The sequence below is a fragment of the Myripristis murdjan genome, chromosome 6 (genome assembly GCF_902150065.1).
Source record: "Myripristis murdjan chromosome 6, fMyrMur1.1, whole genome shotgun sequence".
NCBI classification, from domain to species: domain Eukaryota; kingdom Metazoa; phylum Chordata; class Actinopteri; order Holocentriformes; family Holocentridae; genus Myripristis; species Myripristis murdjan.
In genome coordinates, this window is record NC_043985.1 from 22,330,610 (window position 1) to 22,344,701 (window position 14,092).

General features: G+C 42.1%; 1 protein-coding gene across 1 annotated transcript; it reads right to left on the bottom strand.

Moving 5' to 3' along the window:
• Positions 1–2,135: 2,135 nt before the first annotated feature.
• LOC115360699 (E3 ubiquitin-protein ligase RNF12-B-like) lies at positions 2,136–4,690 on the bottom strand. The gene is made up of 2 exons (XM_030053781.1): positions 4,478–4,690; positions 2,136–3,473 (listed from the first exon to the last, which is right to left on the bottom strand). Exon 2 carries the CDS (start codon positions 3,450–3,452, stop codon positions 2,547–2,549), a length of 906 nt encoding a protein of 301 aa, XP_029909641.1. The 5' UTR covers positions 3,453–3,473; positions 4,478–4,690; the 3' UTR covers positions 2,136–2,546.
• Between the last annotated feature and the right edge of the window lie 9,402 nt (positions 4,691–14,092).

Below are 14,092 nucleotides of genomic sequence, written 5' to 3' on the forward strand. Positions count from 1 at the left end.
ACAGTTCAGTCAGACTGTAAAATTTCACCATTGTACCACATAGCCGCAAGTTTCAAATCTGGCCCCGCGTAATGTTGCCTTCATGGTTATCTAGTGAAAACAAACTGGAAAACATGACTATGAGCACCCACAGAAACCAGAGATTTCCTAATTGGGATCAGTTATTACATATGCAAAAGGAAGCTCATTTGGGTGGGAAAGCTGAAAAACTGAATCCATAAAGCCAGGCAACTTTATTTTTTTATGGCGCTGCTCCAAGTTGTACATGTTGGTGACATTACATGTTTGTCTTGCGTGTGTGGTTTATGGATTAGAGGGCGAGATCTTGACGTTCAAAGCAAACACTGCAGTTGAAAGAGGAACATGCATTTATTCCACTCTAATAGGATATAGCTGCATCAGCAAAGTAAAAAGGCTATTTCTCCGAGTGCTATTTTAGACTAGGCATAATTTCTCTTTCCTCTCTCATAACAGTACACTGACAACCATGTAGAAATGTTGGGATAGCTATGTAGTGAGAGCAGGCAGAGTCTGGTGGGAGAGGTATGTGAGGAGCACATTTCTCATGCGCTCTAACACAGTCATACCGGAGACTTTTGACCCAGGCGCCCCGAAAAACCCCTTCCTTTGGAAAGAATGTGGCCTCGTCTCTCCCCTTCTCTTCCCTCCCCTCTCCCACATTCATCAGCCAGTCCACTGTGAGAAGGCACTGTCTCTCGCTACATGTTATGGACTGTGTTGGCAGGAATTTGATGTGTGCATACACACAGTTTTTCTGTGTCTCTAGCATGTAGCGTGGTGTGGATTGAGGGCTCGGCTGACATAAGTGCTATAAAACAGGGAGAAAGAGGAATTTCCCTTCGCAGAGAAGCAGCTCCATATGTGCATAACCAGATCCGTACTTGATCCATGCAGGACACTTTCAGGCTCAGCTAAAATCACATTCCACACTCAAATTAATGGGATGAACAGAAAACTACATCTGTGGCTCTGTGGCCTAACAACTAATGAATGTAAAATACAAACTAAGCCAGCTGTTGACTCACCAAGGATACTGGGCTGCTACCTTACACTCCCCCGACACACTGCAAATCTTTATAAATCAGTTGATTTATCACTATGTCAAACCCAACACCAGATCTGCTTATTTTTGCCATTATTCAGATCACAGAATAGTGTCAAAATATGGAAACAGTATTTCTTCCAGTTGAAAAACTTAAGGGTCTGTAACAATAACACATTTGGTTGGAATAATCTTATTTTATTTTTTCACAAGCAACTGAAGCAAGCCATTATGTGAAATATAACCCCCCACACACACTTCCTCTAATAACTGAAAATACAATAAGGTAACTTCCTGTTTCAGAGTTGGAAAGGGGAATATTACAGTCCAAGCACAATTGTGTTACAGCATACAGGCTGATTCAAACCCCCATGAGGTGAATGAGGGGAACACACTGCGGCAAGCATCTTGACATTTTATTGGTCCTGCTTTCCAATGGTATGCTTGTTATGTCTCAATCATTTGACTAAATTGCATTGCTTGCCCCCTCTGCCTTTAACCAAAAAGCCCTTACCCACAAGGCATTTTAGCACGGCTCATGAGTGCTACACACCTACTTCACCATCTTGAGACGCAATGTTTCCCTTTCATACAAAATGAACTTTTCTCATTTTTTGTTCCTATTTCCCTTCAACCTTTCCCTTCCCTTTATGTTATTTCCCTTCAGCGTTTTACTGCATGGTGCTGCCATAAGGCAACAGGTACTTTTTCTTCATGCCCTCCAAGAGAATTCATTTAAATTCTTGGTGCTTTATTTGTTCACAGGAATACTGATGTCAAGTGACATCATGTCTGAGTCCCTTTACCCCCAACCCACACACCTTTGAAGAGATGGCTGCAAAGTGCTGCTATAGGTATAGTTATTATATCCTATTAGCTACTAACACAACATGTGGGCATTTCTCCTAGAATTAAAGCAAAATTGTATGGATACTTATAAGTCATTTTTCAATAAGGTAAAAAAAAGATTATATATCAGTTATTTATAATATGAAAAGTTGCTGAAAAGGCAACTGGTGATTCAAACAATATTTGAATCAATGTTATTGTAAACACTTTTGACCTAAAGAAATTCTCTGATCTTCAGATTTTGTTTCCAATTGCGTAACAGTCTTTTTTTTTTTTTTTTTTCCAAATTTGTACTAAGACCATAAACCGAGTCTCCCATTACACCATTTGAAAGCTTCTGTAGACATTACACTGAAATTGAATTAAAGCTGATTTCAACCTACTCCACCAAGAAAAAAAAAATGTTTGCAGTTTTAACAAAAAAAGAAATTTTGCCATTCAGTAACCATTTAGAAATATATTTGAAAAAAAAAAAAATCAGAGCTGTATCCCTTTATTAGGCCACTTAAGGTGAGAAAAACCTGTCCGTGATTATTTCAGAAATCATGTAGTAAAGGGTTAAGAGGCTTTAACAGATCGATCCATCGTGTCCATTTAAACTCTTCCGTGTTGTTTCTTTGCCTCCTCCGTGTTTTCACATCAGCTCAGTGGAAGCGCTCATGTCTGTTATGGGAATGTCATCGGGGATCTTGACAGCGTTGGGAATGAGGTCACTGGCGAGGTCATTTCCTGTCAGGTCCAAGTGCTTTAAGAGTCCACTGACGCTTTCCTCGCTGTTGACATCACACACAAGCTGCTCCAAATTCCCTGCACCCGCACCCACACCCTCGGGCTCCACCAGCTTTTCCAGAGATTCTACGGTTTCTACAGATTCTTCCGGGACAGACATGGAATTCACAGCAGCTTCAACACCGTCTTGGCATTCTCCGACCCCTGGGACATCTGACGACTCATCTGGATTGGCCGGGGAGGGAGCAGTGTCGATGGCCAGGGAAGTGAGCTCAGGGACACCCAGGTCTACCAAAGGGGCTGAAGAAAGATCTGGCTCAGGGAGAGACTCCTCCTGGTTCAGCTGGGCTATCTCCTGCTCCAGAGCCTCAGCTGGGGGTGGCACTGGCTCTGAGGTGGGCTCTGGGGCTGCCTCCATAGGCTCTGGTTCTGGGTTAGGTTCTGGGACAGGCTCTGGCTCAGCGACAGGTTGCGGCTCAGCGACAGGTTCTGGGGCTGGGGGTTCAATTGCTGAGACTGGCTCAGGTGGGGCTGGGGTTTCCTCTGCCACAGGCTCTGGTGCATTATCTTTGAGTGGGGCTGGGGCTGCAGGAGCCTCTGGCTCAGGTTCTGCCTTGATCTCTGCTATAGGTTCTTCCGCTGGTTCAGACGCCACTACAGCCGGTTTTTCTGCCTCAACAGCCTCCTGATTCTGTGGGATCACTGGTGCTGCTGGCATAGCTGCTGGCTCCTCTGCAGCCTTCTGTTCAGTGGCAGCAGTTTCTGCGCTGCTGGCTGGGGCCCCCTGCCTCTTGCTGGACCTGATTCCCATGCTGAGCCTATACAGGAAAAGCTATAGATCAGAATAAAATGAGAACAAACTGTCCAAATGCACACACAGGGGATCAACTAACAGAACTACACCCACTGGGTATGGCATTCAACTGATTCTTGCAGCAGTGAAAATGGGAACTGACAAATTCCTCCAATAGGCCTATCAATAGGCAGTAATCCCTCTGAATGCATAAAAGTGCAATTTACAGTTAAGCTACAATAATAACAAATGGTAAAGAAGGTAATCTGACTCACAGCTAAGAAACAGTTTTTATAGCTAACCAAAGACATGTTTGTTTGTATTGGAACACTGTGTACCCTTCCTTCTGTCCTTCCCTGAGTAAAATCACGTGTGTGTTAATGGTATAAAGACACTGGCATGTCAATATGAAACTGATCATGGATGTCTCAAGAGCCTGCGGATAAACCAAAGTCAAGAACTGCCACCACTGAAAGCACATTTAATTATTTTATTCCATGCAACTCAATGGCACTTGTCAGTTCTTAAATCCCACACGAGATTAAATCCGGACAAGTTGTGTCATGTGCGCAAAAAAAAAAAAAAAAAATCTTTGCTATTGAACTGTTCCCCTAAAACGAATAAAAGGGGGAAAACAACAAAAACAAAAATCAAAAAGAAACCGGTTTGCCTGTAGCCTTTTCCTCTTAATTTAATCGCTAATTGCCCTGTAAAAACAACCACACCTCGCTCCAGCTGCTGTCTATCAGAACCACGGATCCACACACCCAGATCTGTCCAAACGCACTTTAAATTTAACTCAACTCGCGAACATTACCCCTGCACCCCGACAGACAATTTACTGCTGTTAATTATTGGCCATTACGTGAGCATTTGGTTTGAGATAAAACTAAAAAGCAAAAAAAAGAACAAAGGAGCTGTCGCGAACGACCCCGCCTCCCTCCCATGCTGAACAAGCTGTTAAAACTATCTGAAATTAACAGAGGAGGGGAATAAACACTGACCACAACATGCACTGGAAAAACAGAAATCAGTAAACCAACCTTGTGAGTCTTTTGCGGTGAAGTTAAAGGAAAGAAAGCGACGGGAGGTCTTGCACACACTTGACTCGCAGGGAGCTCTGCGCCTCGGACTGACTGCTGGAGCGAAGCGCGCACCAAGCGAGCGGGACACAACTTGGGGAAGGCGGCTACGGTTCGTGCGCGTCCACAGCCTTGCGCGTCCACCGTGTGAGGGAATGGTAAATACACCCCGACCACGACACTTACCAGACTCAGTGCTGCCTTGGCTTTCTGTCTTCCTCTGTCGATGTGAGTCAAGTTAAAGGAAAGGAAATGAAACCTTGCCACGGGCAGCCCTCGCTCCGCATGTTTTGGTCAATGTTTTGAGGGGGGAACAGCGGCGTCGGCTCTGCGTCACATTTATAAACCAACCTTAAATGAACATTTTTGGCAGTGGCAGACCTTCACCTGGGTCAAATCTGTTTAAACTGGCCATCGGTGATCGACCTGCTGTTCATTAACCGCAAGCAGTGACGCAAGAGTTGACCAGAGTTCATCTGGTAAATCATTTTATAAACAGCTTACCATATGATCAGAAAGGAGAAGTCACCATATTTTGATCAGCTGATCAAGCATGAACGTTAACCCCGTGACTCATTTTGCGCAGTCAACAAGCCACTCGAGGCTGTTTCTTCCTGGATTTTAACATTTAAAGCAGTAAGTTCATTATAATATCTAAAATTATAAGCTGTAGCAGTAAAGATTGAACGCTTGCTCAAACATTTCTAAAGATTATTCAGCAGGATATGGAGTTCACCTTATTTTTGCTAATATAAATACTGTGTTGTTACTTTCTCTTTCTCTCTCCCTCTCTCTCTCACACACAAACACACTCAGACACATATTATTAAAATTATTGTTATTTGTTTTCTTTTGACAGGTTAAAGGGCTGAAGACCTAAAAGTGCTTCAGTTATGGCTGCTCTATCTGTGTTGACACACAAAAGGAGAGCATGTTGGGTTCCTGTGCTGCTCCTCCTCCTCCTGCTCATCTTCATCCAGATGACTGCCTCCCTGGTAGTCTTTGGCGGTGTGTTTATCCACTCCAGTGAAGCCCTCATCAGCCCCTTTCACTTCTGTCTAATGGGTGAAGATGACAAACTGTCTTGTGATGAGCCCCACAGCCCTGAGAGCGCTGTCGGAGCAGCAGCCACCCACACAAACAGTAACGTCCTCAGGTCGCTGGTGGTCCTGTGTCTGTACACTCCACTGGTGCTGGTGGCCTTTGCCCTGCTGGCCCTGCTGTTGGCGGCCTACGCCGAGGACCGAGGGGCGCTGTGGTTCAGTGTGCTCTGCCAGGCGATGGCAAGCCAATTCACCCTCCTCGGCATCACCATGTTTGTGGGACTCTACTGGTCCTACATGAGCCTGGCTGACATGACGGTGTGGTACTACACGTGTGTGGGTGTGCATGTTGAGCTGGCCGCCACAGCTCTGCTGAGCTGTGTGGTGGCAAAAACGGTGATGGCTGACTGGTTGTAGATGGATGAGTATGACTTAAATTTCAACAGTTGTATAGTCTCAGCTCAGCCCAACGTGCCTGAACTGTGCAGTGAAATGAACAAAAAGAAAAAAAAATCAGGTACACTTGATGGACAGGAGGGAAGCTCAAATTATAAAGCCAGTGTGCCTGATAAAGGGTATGTGATTTTATACAGTTTAAAAGTGTTAGACCAATATTTGCCTTTGTGAATACAGTTAAAAGCCCAAGTAAATGACTATAATGTTATGTTGTGAGAGTGTCAATATTTACTTTAACAATGTTTTGAGTTCAGTTCTACATAAACTGGTTTGTGAACGTCTAGACATTTCCTGAGTTATGGCCTTCTCTGACTAAACACTGCTTGTTCAAGGGAATTGACATTTCTGATGTTTATCTTTTTTTTGTATATAAAATGAAAAGACACTGATAAATAAATATAATATATTTTTAAACTGCTGTTTTATCATTTGTTTCAGGAGAGAAACTTTAATATGGTCTAGAGAACAAATATTGACAAATGATATACCATTCCTCTCATCTTGGACAGTTCGGCATCTCTGAACAATGATGTGAGGCTAGAATCTAATACCAAGAGACCACATGTAGAGCTGCCTTAAGGACATTACCTGATTATTTGCTGCCAGCTATATACAGTCATGTCTTGCTCAAAGACACGTCGGCAGTACAAATTCTTACCAAAACTAGAGCTTTAACATTGCTCTCCTTATTGAAGGACAATTCCTCTTATCAGTAGGATAGAGGAATTGTCAACTTGAGGTTAGATTTCCATGTTGATGTGCAAAACACCGCAAAGCTGAAAACACACATTTTAGTGGCATGAAACAAAGTTCAGTCTCAGGTGAAAAAAATTTCCCGCACAAGCCGAAAGTCGTCGTCCTCCGCTGCTGTGCTGGCCGGTGCCTGTGACTTTTCCTCTGTTTTCTCAATGTTTACTACACGACTGTGATCCTGAGCAGGTCCTGACCTCTGACCTCCAGCCTGCTGATGCTCTGCATATGGCAACGTCTCCACCTCAGTGATGTCCAGGTCTGTTTCAGAAACGTACGTCGTGTCCTGAGCATCAGAGTCCGAGGACCCCTCCGACGCCTCTGTCACCGGCTTTGAACTGGACGGTTTCTCTTCAATCCTCTTGCTGGTGTCTTCTGCCTTGTCTTGAACCTGTGTGAGAGAGGCATTCACAGTGAGGACAACACTGCACAAACACACTTCATGTCCTCAACAAAACAGAGATATTGTACTTTTTACACCACAATATTTATCTGATATCTGTATTAACTAGTTAATTTGCAGAATAATGTTTAACGTGCTAAAATGTAAGAAAGCTTATAAAATATGATGCCTTATTAAGAGTTACAATTGGCTAAAAGTACATGGGGTACTTATACCTACATCATTACAATACTTGTTACAGGATTAATGCACCAGCAATTTAACAAACACCCTTATACGTAATACATAATTTACTACTATCACTGATATACTAACACTAACACTTATATAACTTAAGTGAAGCTATGAATGCAGGTATTTTACTTTTACAACTTCTCCCACCACTGAACACATCTGTACACACTGTGAGGTACATGTACAAGGCTTTTTTTTTTTTTTTTTTTTTTCCCCAGTATATTTAAAACGCATCAAGTACACGGATCTGCTCTGTGTTCAAACTCGAGTGAATCTGGGTCTCTGAGTGCAGTTTTGTAAGACTTGAGACGGGGACATTGTGTTATTACAGGCAGAGTCGGAGTTTCAAGGACAGAGTGCGCCACCTGCTGGTCACCGGGAGAAACCACGCGTTTGCAGGTACCGTCGGTGAGGAGCGACACGGCCGCTTCCACCAGCTCTTTCTCGTTCATGCAGTAGAAGGCGGCTCTGCAAACACAGCAGCGGCATGTGGGTTAGTCAAAGGATATACCACACATCAGCAACAGCAAGATGACAGTGAATATGTCCCGTTTTTAACGCTAAGTACCTTGCAACTCTGCTCTTTTTTCGGCTCCTCGGCGGCTCCTTTTCTCTCGCCGTGTTCGCCATCCAGGACGGCAACACCCGACGACTGTCCGACATGTTGGATTTATTTCTGTGTGCACATCTCTATAGTAGCAGCATGGCTTATCGATCATGACCAGGCGGAGAACAAAACTGCCGGGTTTTGTGTTTTGATGAAGTCATGTGACGACACCAGGAAGAAATTGAATAACCCGCTAGCGCCACTCAGTGGACAAAACAGCTCAATACAGCAACAACAACCTTGTCCCACTGTCCACCACCCTCTAATGCAATCAATAAAAGGCTCTTTAGTGTGGGATAAAACACAATAAAGTGCTCCACAGTCTTGTTTTTTTTTTTTTTTTTTTTTTTTTCCAGTATTTAATGAACATAAATACTGTGTGATATCAGGTGCTTTTCTCAGTCTTGTCCACTAGGTGGCAGTAGACGTCTAATTTCTTGAGGAAACGGTGTGCAGTTTTCTCCCTGTGTAATGAGCTGTGGCAGTATCACCTAGTTTAGAACTGGCTTAAGATGCAAATGCAAGCACAACTCTTTCATGAGTGTGTGTGTCCATTGGAGATTCAGTGTGTGTGTGTGTGTGTGTGTGTGTGTGTGTGTGAACTGCAGGTCAAGCTACTGTGTGCATGCTGCATCTCTCATAGCAGAGGGAGTCTCTTCCTGAGCCTGAGAGGAGAGGAACTCTGCCTGTTTGGAAAAGGAAAAAAGCAGCTCTGCAGTCCTCAGTTCACAACGCTGCACGTGTGCAATTTATTTATTTATTTATTTTTTCCCTTCCACCAACACAGTTCTTGCACATTTTTGGAGCACGAAATGAGGACATTCAGCACTGCTTTTGATTGATAATAATAATGTGAGCCCCTAAAGCTGACTTTTCTACCAGCTGTAGACAAAGGCATTTAAAAATGGAACTTGAAATCTGAGTCAGTTTTTCATTTATTTGTTTATTCTCAAGCTACAGCATGATACAAAACCACACCATGGCCAAGAAACCAAGGTTCAAACCGAACCGTGAGGTGATGTGGTATATGGCTGTCTCATGTAAAGATATCAGACGGAGAGAAGAGTAAAGGGGGTTTGGTGTTTGTTTGGAGTTTGGTGTGTCTCCCCAGTGACGCTGCTGTCTGTAACAATGTTCAGGAGGATCTGCTGCCTGTGCCCTGTGCCAGAATGGGGGTGTAGCTCACACCCCTCCGCATGCAGGCCACATTCACTCAGCCGCTGTTATCAGAGATGCATCAGCCATTACAGCGCTGGGACTAAAATATGGCAAATAGGCTGATACATATTGATAGCAATAGTTGTCTCTCTATAGGACTTAATGATTTGGAAAATATTTTTGAAGATACATTATTGCCACTGTTTCTTATGTTTTTCCTAAAGTGACTATTTTCCCCTCAATATAGCCTAGTTAAGCAGTGCATAAGGTTTCAACAAATTCTGTGGTGCTGGAAATAGAGCATCTCTCTCTCTCTCTCTCTTTTTCTCTCTGAGATTTATTCAGGATTATAAGCTGCACTATTAAAAGTGCATGTTGTCTGATTATCCAAATTCATCTCTCTCACTCATCTCATTGTAGTTGCTTGTTGTTTCTTGATGATTTTTACTGACATGCAAATCCGGTTTATAATCACAGCTTTTTTGGGTCAAGCTCTTTTGTCTTTTTTCAAACTTCTCACTCTCCCTCTCTCTGTCTCTCTGTGTCTCGTTCTCTGTCCTTCCTCTTCTCTCATTTGTTCCTTTTTTTTAAACAACCTTGTGTTGCTCTTTCACGTTCTGTCACTTTGTACCCAAAGCTGTTTTCTCCAGCCTTTTAATTATTTTCTAAAGCCCCCACCCACCCCATCCCCACAAGTGATTAGGCCTTGATTGCAAAGACCAGCTTTGTATATTTGACTAAATTAAAAAAAAAAAAGTAAAAAGGGAGAAAAAAAATCTCAAGGCGAAAGAGCATGTTACCAGTCTGAAGCACACACACTGTCAGTTTCCTTAAAGCCCTCAAGCTCAGTGCATTTTAGGAACAGCAAGTAATCACAAGTCAGTTGACTAAACTGGAATCAAATGGAGACAAAAAAATGCACAAAATGTCCCACTCCTTTTGCTTATGGGTGTCTTCAAGAAAAACAACCCAAATAACAGATGTTAATGAGATTTTTTTTGCTGACTGAATTGTTACTGAATTACATCTTCACATTTCATACTTTGTTTGTTTGTTTTTTCTTCTTTTTTTTAGGCAAAAGTCCACCAGTTGCAGGTGTCTAATGATTTATCAGTCAACATTATTAAAATTATGTAAATGATGTAATTACTACCAAAAAAGAAAAAAAAAAAAAAAAATCTTTGAAGACCCTAAAGTGTAATGGGACGTGTCCTCCTGCGGGCTTGCTGCCATACTCTCAGATCAGACTGAGCTAAGAAGATTTATGTTTGCTGGTAGAGAGGAGCTTGTCACCGGTTTTTCTCGCCTGTCAAATTTGTGGGTTGAACACAGACAAAATGGCTCATAAACATCCCCACATGCATTTATCTCACCCCACAGTAATTCTGCTGTAAGGGCTGTAAGAGGAAAGATTCTCATTTCTTGTGGCATACATAACTATGATGTCTAGTCCCATTTTCAAGGGGCATAGACAACATTTGGGGTTGTACAGTACGCTATTAATCACATCAAATTCCACCGATGTTTATCAGGGCATGCTCTGCAAATCTTGTTTTATCCTCTGCCTCGGTCTGGTGCGTTACCTATCCAGACATGAGCAGCTATTGTCCAAAAAACATGACATAAGAATGTCTGGCCCATAGATGACCCCTGGATCAGACTCGCAAATCTTTAGTTTGCGAGTCAGACAGTGTTGGGTTTCACATAATCCACCTTCTCTCTGTCCACAGCTTCCTCTTTGCCTCTCATTTGTGTGTTTCTTGCTAGATCATTCTTGCTCTGAGGGCCCTAATTGGTGAGAACCAGACTAATCTGCTGGTTGTTTTCCTGGGCTTAACCCTGCTTTGAGTAAGGGTCATCACCATTGGCCATCTGTCCCAGGAACACTTGTTGTGATTGGCCATATGGCGCAGCCGCACAAGCTTTACGAGGAGTAGAAAGTGTCAGCGTGAGTGCATTTAAGTTTAATGAAGATATACTGGCGAGGACGGAAATGGTATTTTCTCTTTTGAGGGAGACACTTTCTAATCTCACGGCAGATGTTTCACAGCATCACATCAGTGCTTGTGTATTTGTGTGTGTGCTCAAGTTCCAGACTGATACTGTATGCTTGTGTGTATGTGTGTCAGTTATGAAATCTGGGATCTGTTGTACCAATCTAATAAATGCTTTGTTTATTTGTTCGGTTCATTGTTTCATTCATTCATTCATTCATTCATTCATTCATTCATTCATTTTTTCTTTCTTTCTTTCTTTCTTTCTTTCTTTCTTTCTTTCTTTCTTTCTGTCGGATGCAATGAATGACATTGCCTCATGTAAGCAGGAAAGGAGCCAGTTTCAGAGGAAGATTTCATATAGCAATACACAAGAGAGCCATCTGAGCTCGCCTCACACGCTCAGTCACACACCTTAAGGGCAAGAGAAAGCCATTTGTCACTTTAAAAGGGTCTTTTAGTTCCCCTTTGGTTCTCCTTTCTACAAATGGAATAGTTGCAAACATCCTCAAAGACAATGTGAATGAATGTGTTTGCAAATATGCACTATTTATATATGTTTACATATGTTTTTCTTACATTACTTTAACATGTCTTTGGTTCTGATGTCTTTGGTGCTAAAAAGTCACAGCTGTGGCATTTTTGCACTGATCATTAGGCAGTGCCAAACAGTATCACCAGTTGTGTCTCATCTTTTTGTGTAAGGCCATTATTAGTAAGTATCCAGTTCTTCTATTTATTCCAAACAAACTGCTTTTGCGACTTCTCCAAAAGTAGAATGTATAACTTCAATTTACCAGATGATTTTTCCCTTAAATGGCCCACCTAACACTGTATGAAATAGCAGAGTAGTAAAACAGGTATTTATTCATGTGGAAAAAGTGGCTGTTTATTACTTTAAGCAGCAATTCAGGTTTTCTTTTTGAAGTAAAATCATATATCATAGATCATATGTCAGTTTGTTCAACCAACAGGTTGCCACGATCTGAAAATCCCTTTTCTGTAGCTCTCCAACAATGAATATTTGATTAGTTTCACTTCAGGGTTGCTTTGCCAAAAATGGCTTTCAGTGACTGGGTTCCTCTCAGTTTTGTGCTGCAAGAATTTTTCATTTCTGGCCTACTTAAGATCTTTGAAAATAAGGAAAATGCCTCAGGGAAAAGATTTCCCAGATGGGCACGGCGACATATCTTGAATAGCAAAAAAAAACCCATGTTCACTTCCCTTCAAAACATTTGCTTGCACACACATGCACATAGCTTAGGGTAGCTCTCAAGAGAAGCAAAAGGGGGAGACACAGGAGGAGAGAGGAGGGACACGCGTGGAGCGGGGAGATACAATCTCAAGTTTTTCTCCCTTTGCGTGACACTGAAAGTTCGCAAACGGCCAAATCATAACCTTAACCTTGGAGTTGACAGAAAAACAAAAAACCTCATGTGTGCAGTGTGTGTGTGAGTGTGTGTGTGTGCTTGCCTCTGCCTTTGTGCTGGGAGGCTCTCAGCTACAAGGTGGACATGACATGCAACAAACAATATGACGAGCATTTACATCAGTACAGCAAACACGCAATAGCAGGACATGAGCACAGAGGGATTATAATTATTGTGCAGGCCGGAGGAGAAGCAATATTTATTCACAAAGAGACAGGCACGGGAAAAAAACAAGAAAAAATATCAAAGTAACCAACATTCTCTGACTGTATCTTACAACAGATTTGACCACAGGTCAGTTTGATGGCTTATACCCGGTTGTTTTTCTGACATTTGACTAATGAGGTTGTCTTATCCAATCTCTTTGTCTAATCTGTTGTCATATGGGCTGGAGATACGAATGTAACCTTATCATCAGCTGCCCCTGCTCCTTGATATCACATATGGCTCAGTCTATCCAGGAACAGGTTATTTGTATTTATACTCAATAGCTCTGGCTCAAAGAATTGTCTGATAGGTGGAATATAACGTAAGGAAGAAACTATGACTTCAATTTCTTGTCACTGATAAATAAAAATAGATATAGAGATAGATAATATTTCGATGAACAGCTTTAAGGCACTCAAACACAAAAAAGTCTATAATTGCTACTGTAGGAGCTGTCTGAAGCAAAAACTATTTGCACACACACAAAAATGAAATTATCCAGTATAGATGATGTTGATCTGTAATTTGAGTGAATATTTGCAACTGTCAAACATACAAAGGATGAAAATACGTTTTACTCTGCTATATTTATCTGATTTTACATGCTAAAATACAAGATAAGCTCATAAAATATGACACATCGTTAAGAGTTCAAATGAATGAAAAGTATATGAAGTACTTAGGCCTGCATCATTACAATACTTATTACAAGGTTAATGCACCAGTGATTTTGGGGTCATGAAGGTGATTGGTTGTGATTTAATCTGCACTTGTACCATCAAAGACCCACAGAGCGAGCAACAGCAATAAACGACGCCTCATTTAATTGGGTGTGTGAGGACAAAAAATACATCGAAGTCAATGTGATGATTAACGAGAAGTCACTGGCACACAGTCATCTGTTCCACTCTAATAAAACCGGGAATGGTTCTGTAGACCCACTTCCTCATCAGCTGTGCTGTAATAGGCCAAATCCACAGGGATTTCCTGCCAGTCACAGCCTCTTGGCGGTATCATAATGACTTTTCGTTGCAAGCGGATAAAAGTTTTTTTTTTTTTTTTTTTTTTCTAAATTTGTCTTATCTGTCATCCTTTACTGCACCGAGCAGATCAAGCAACAGACAGTGTCATGAATCCAAGTCCAGATAGTGCCTCAATATGGCAGTAATCCACTTGGAGATAGTTAAAGGACCCCGGGGATCTCTCAACCTCGTAACCCTATTGTTATATAGTTGTTGAGCTTCTTGCTGTGTAATCGATGACCTTGAGGGTGACACTGCCTGTGCTGCTCATA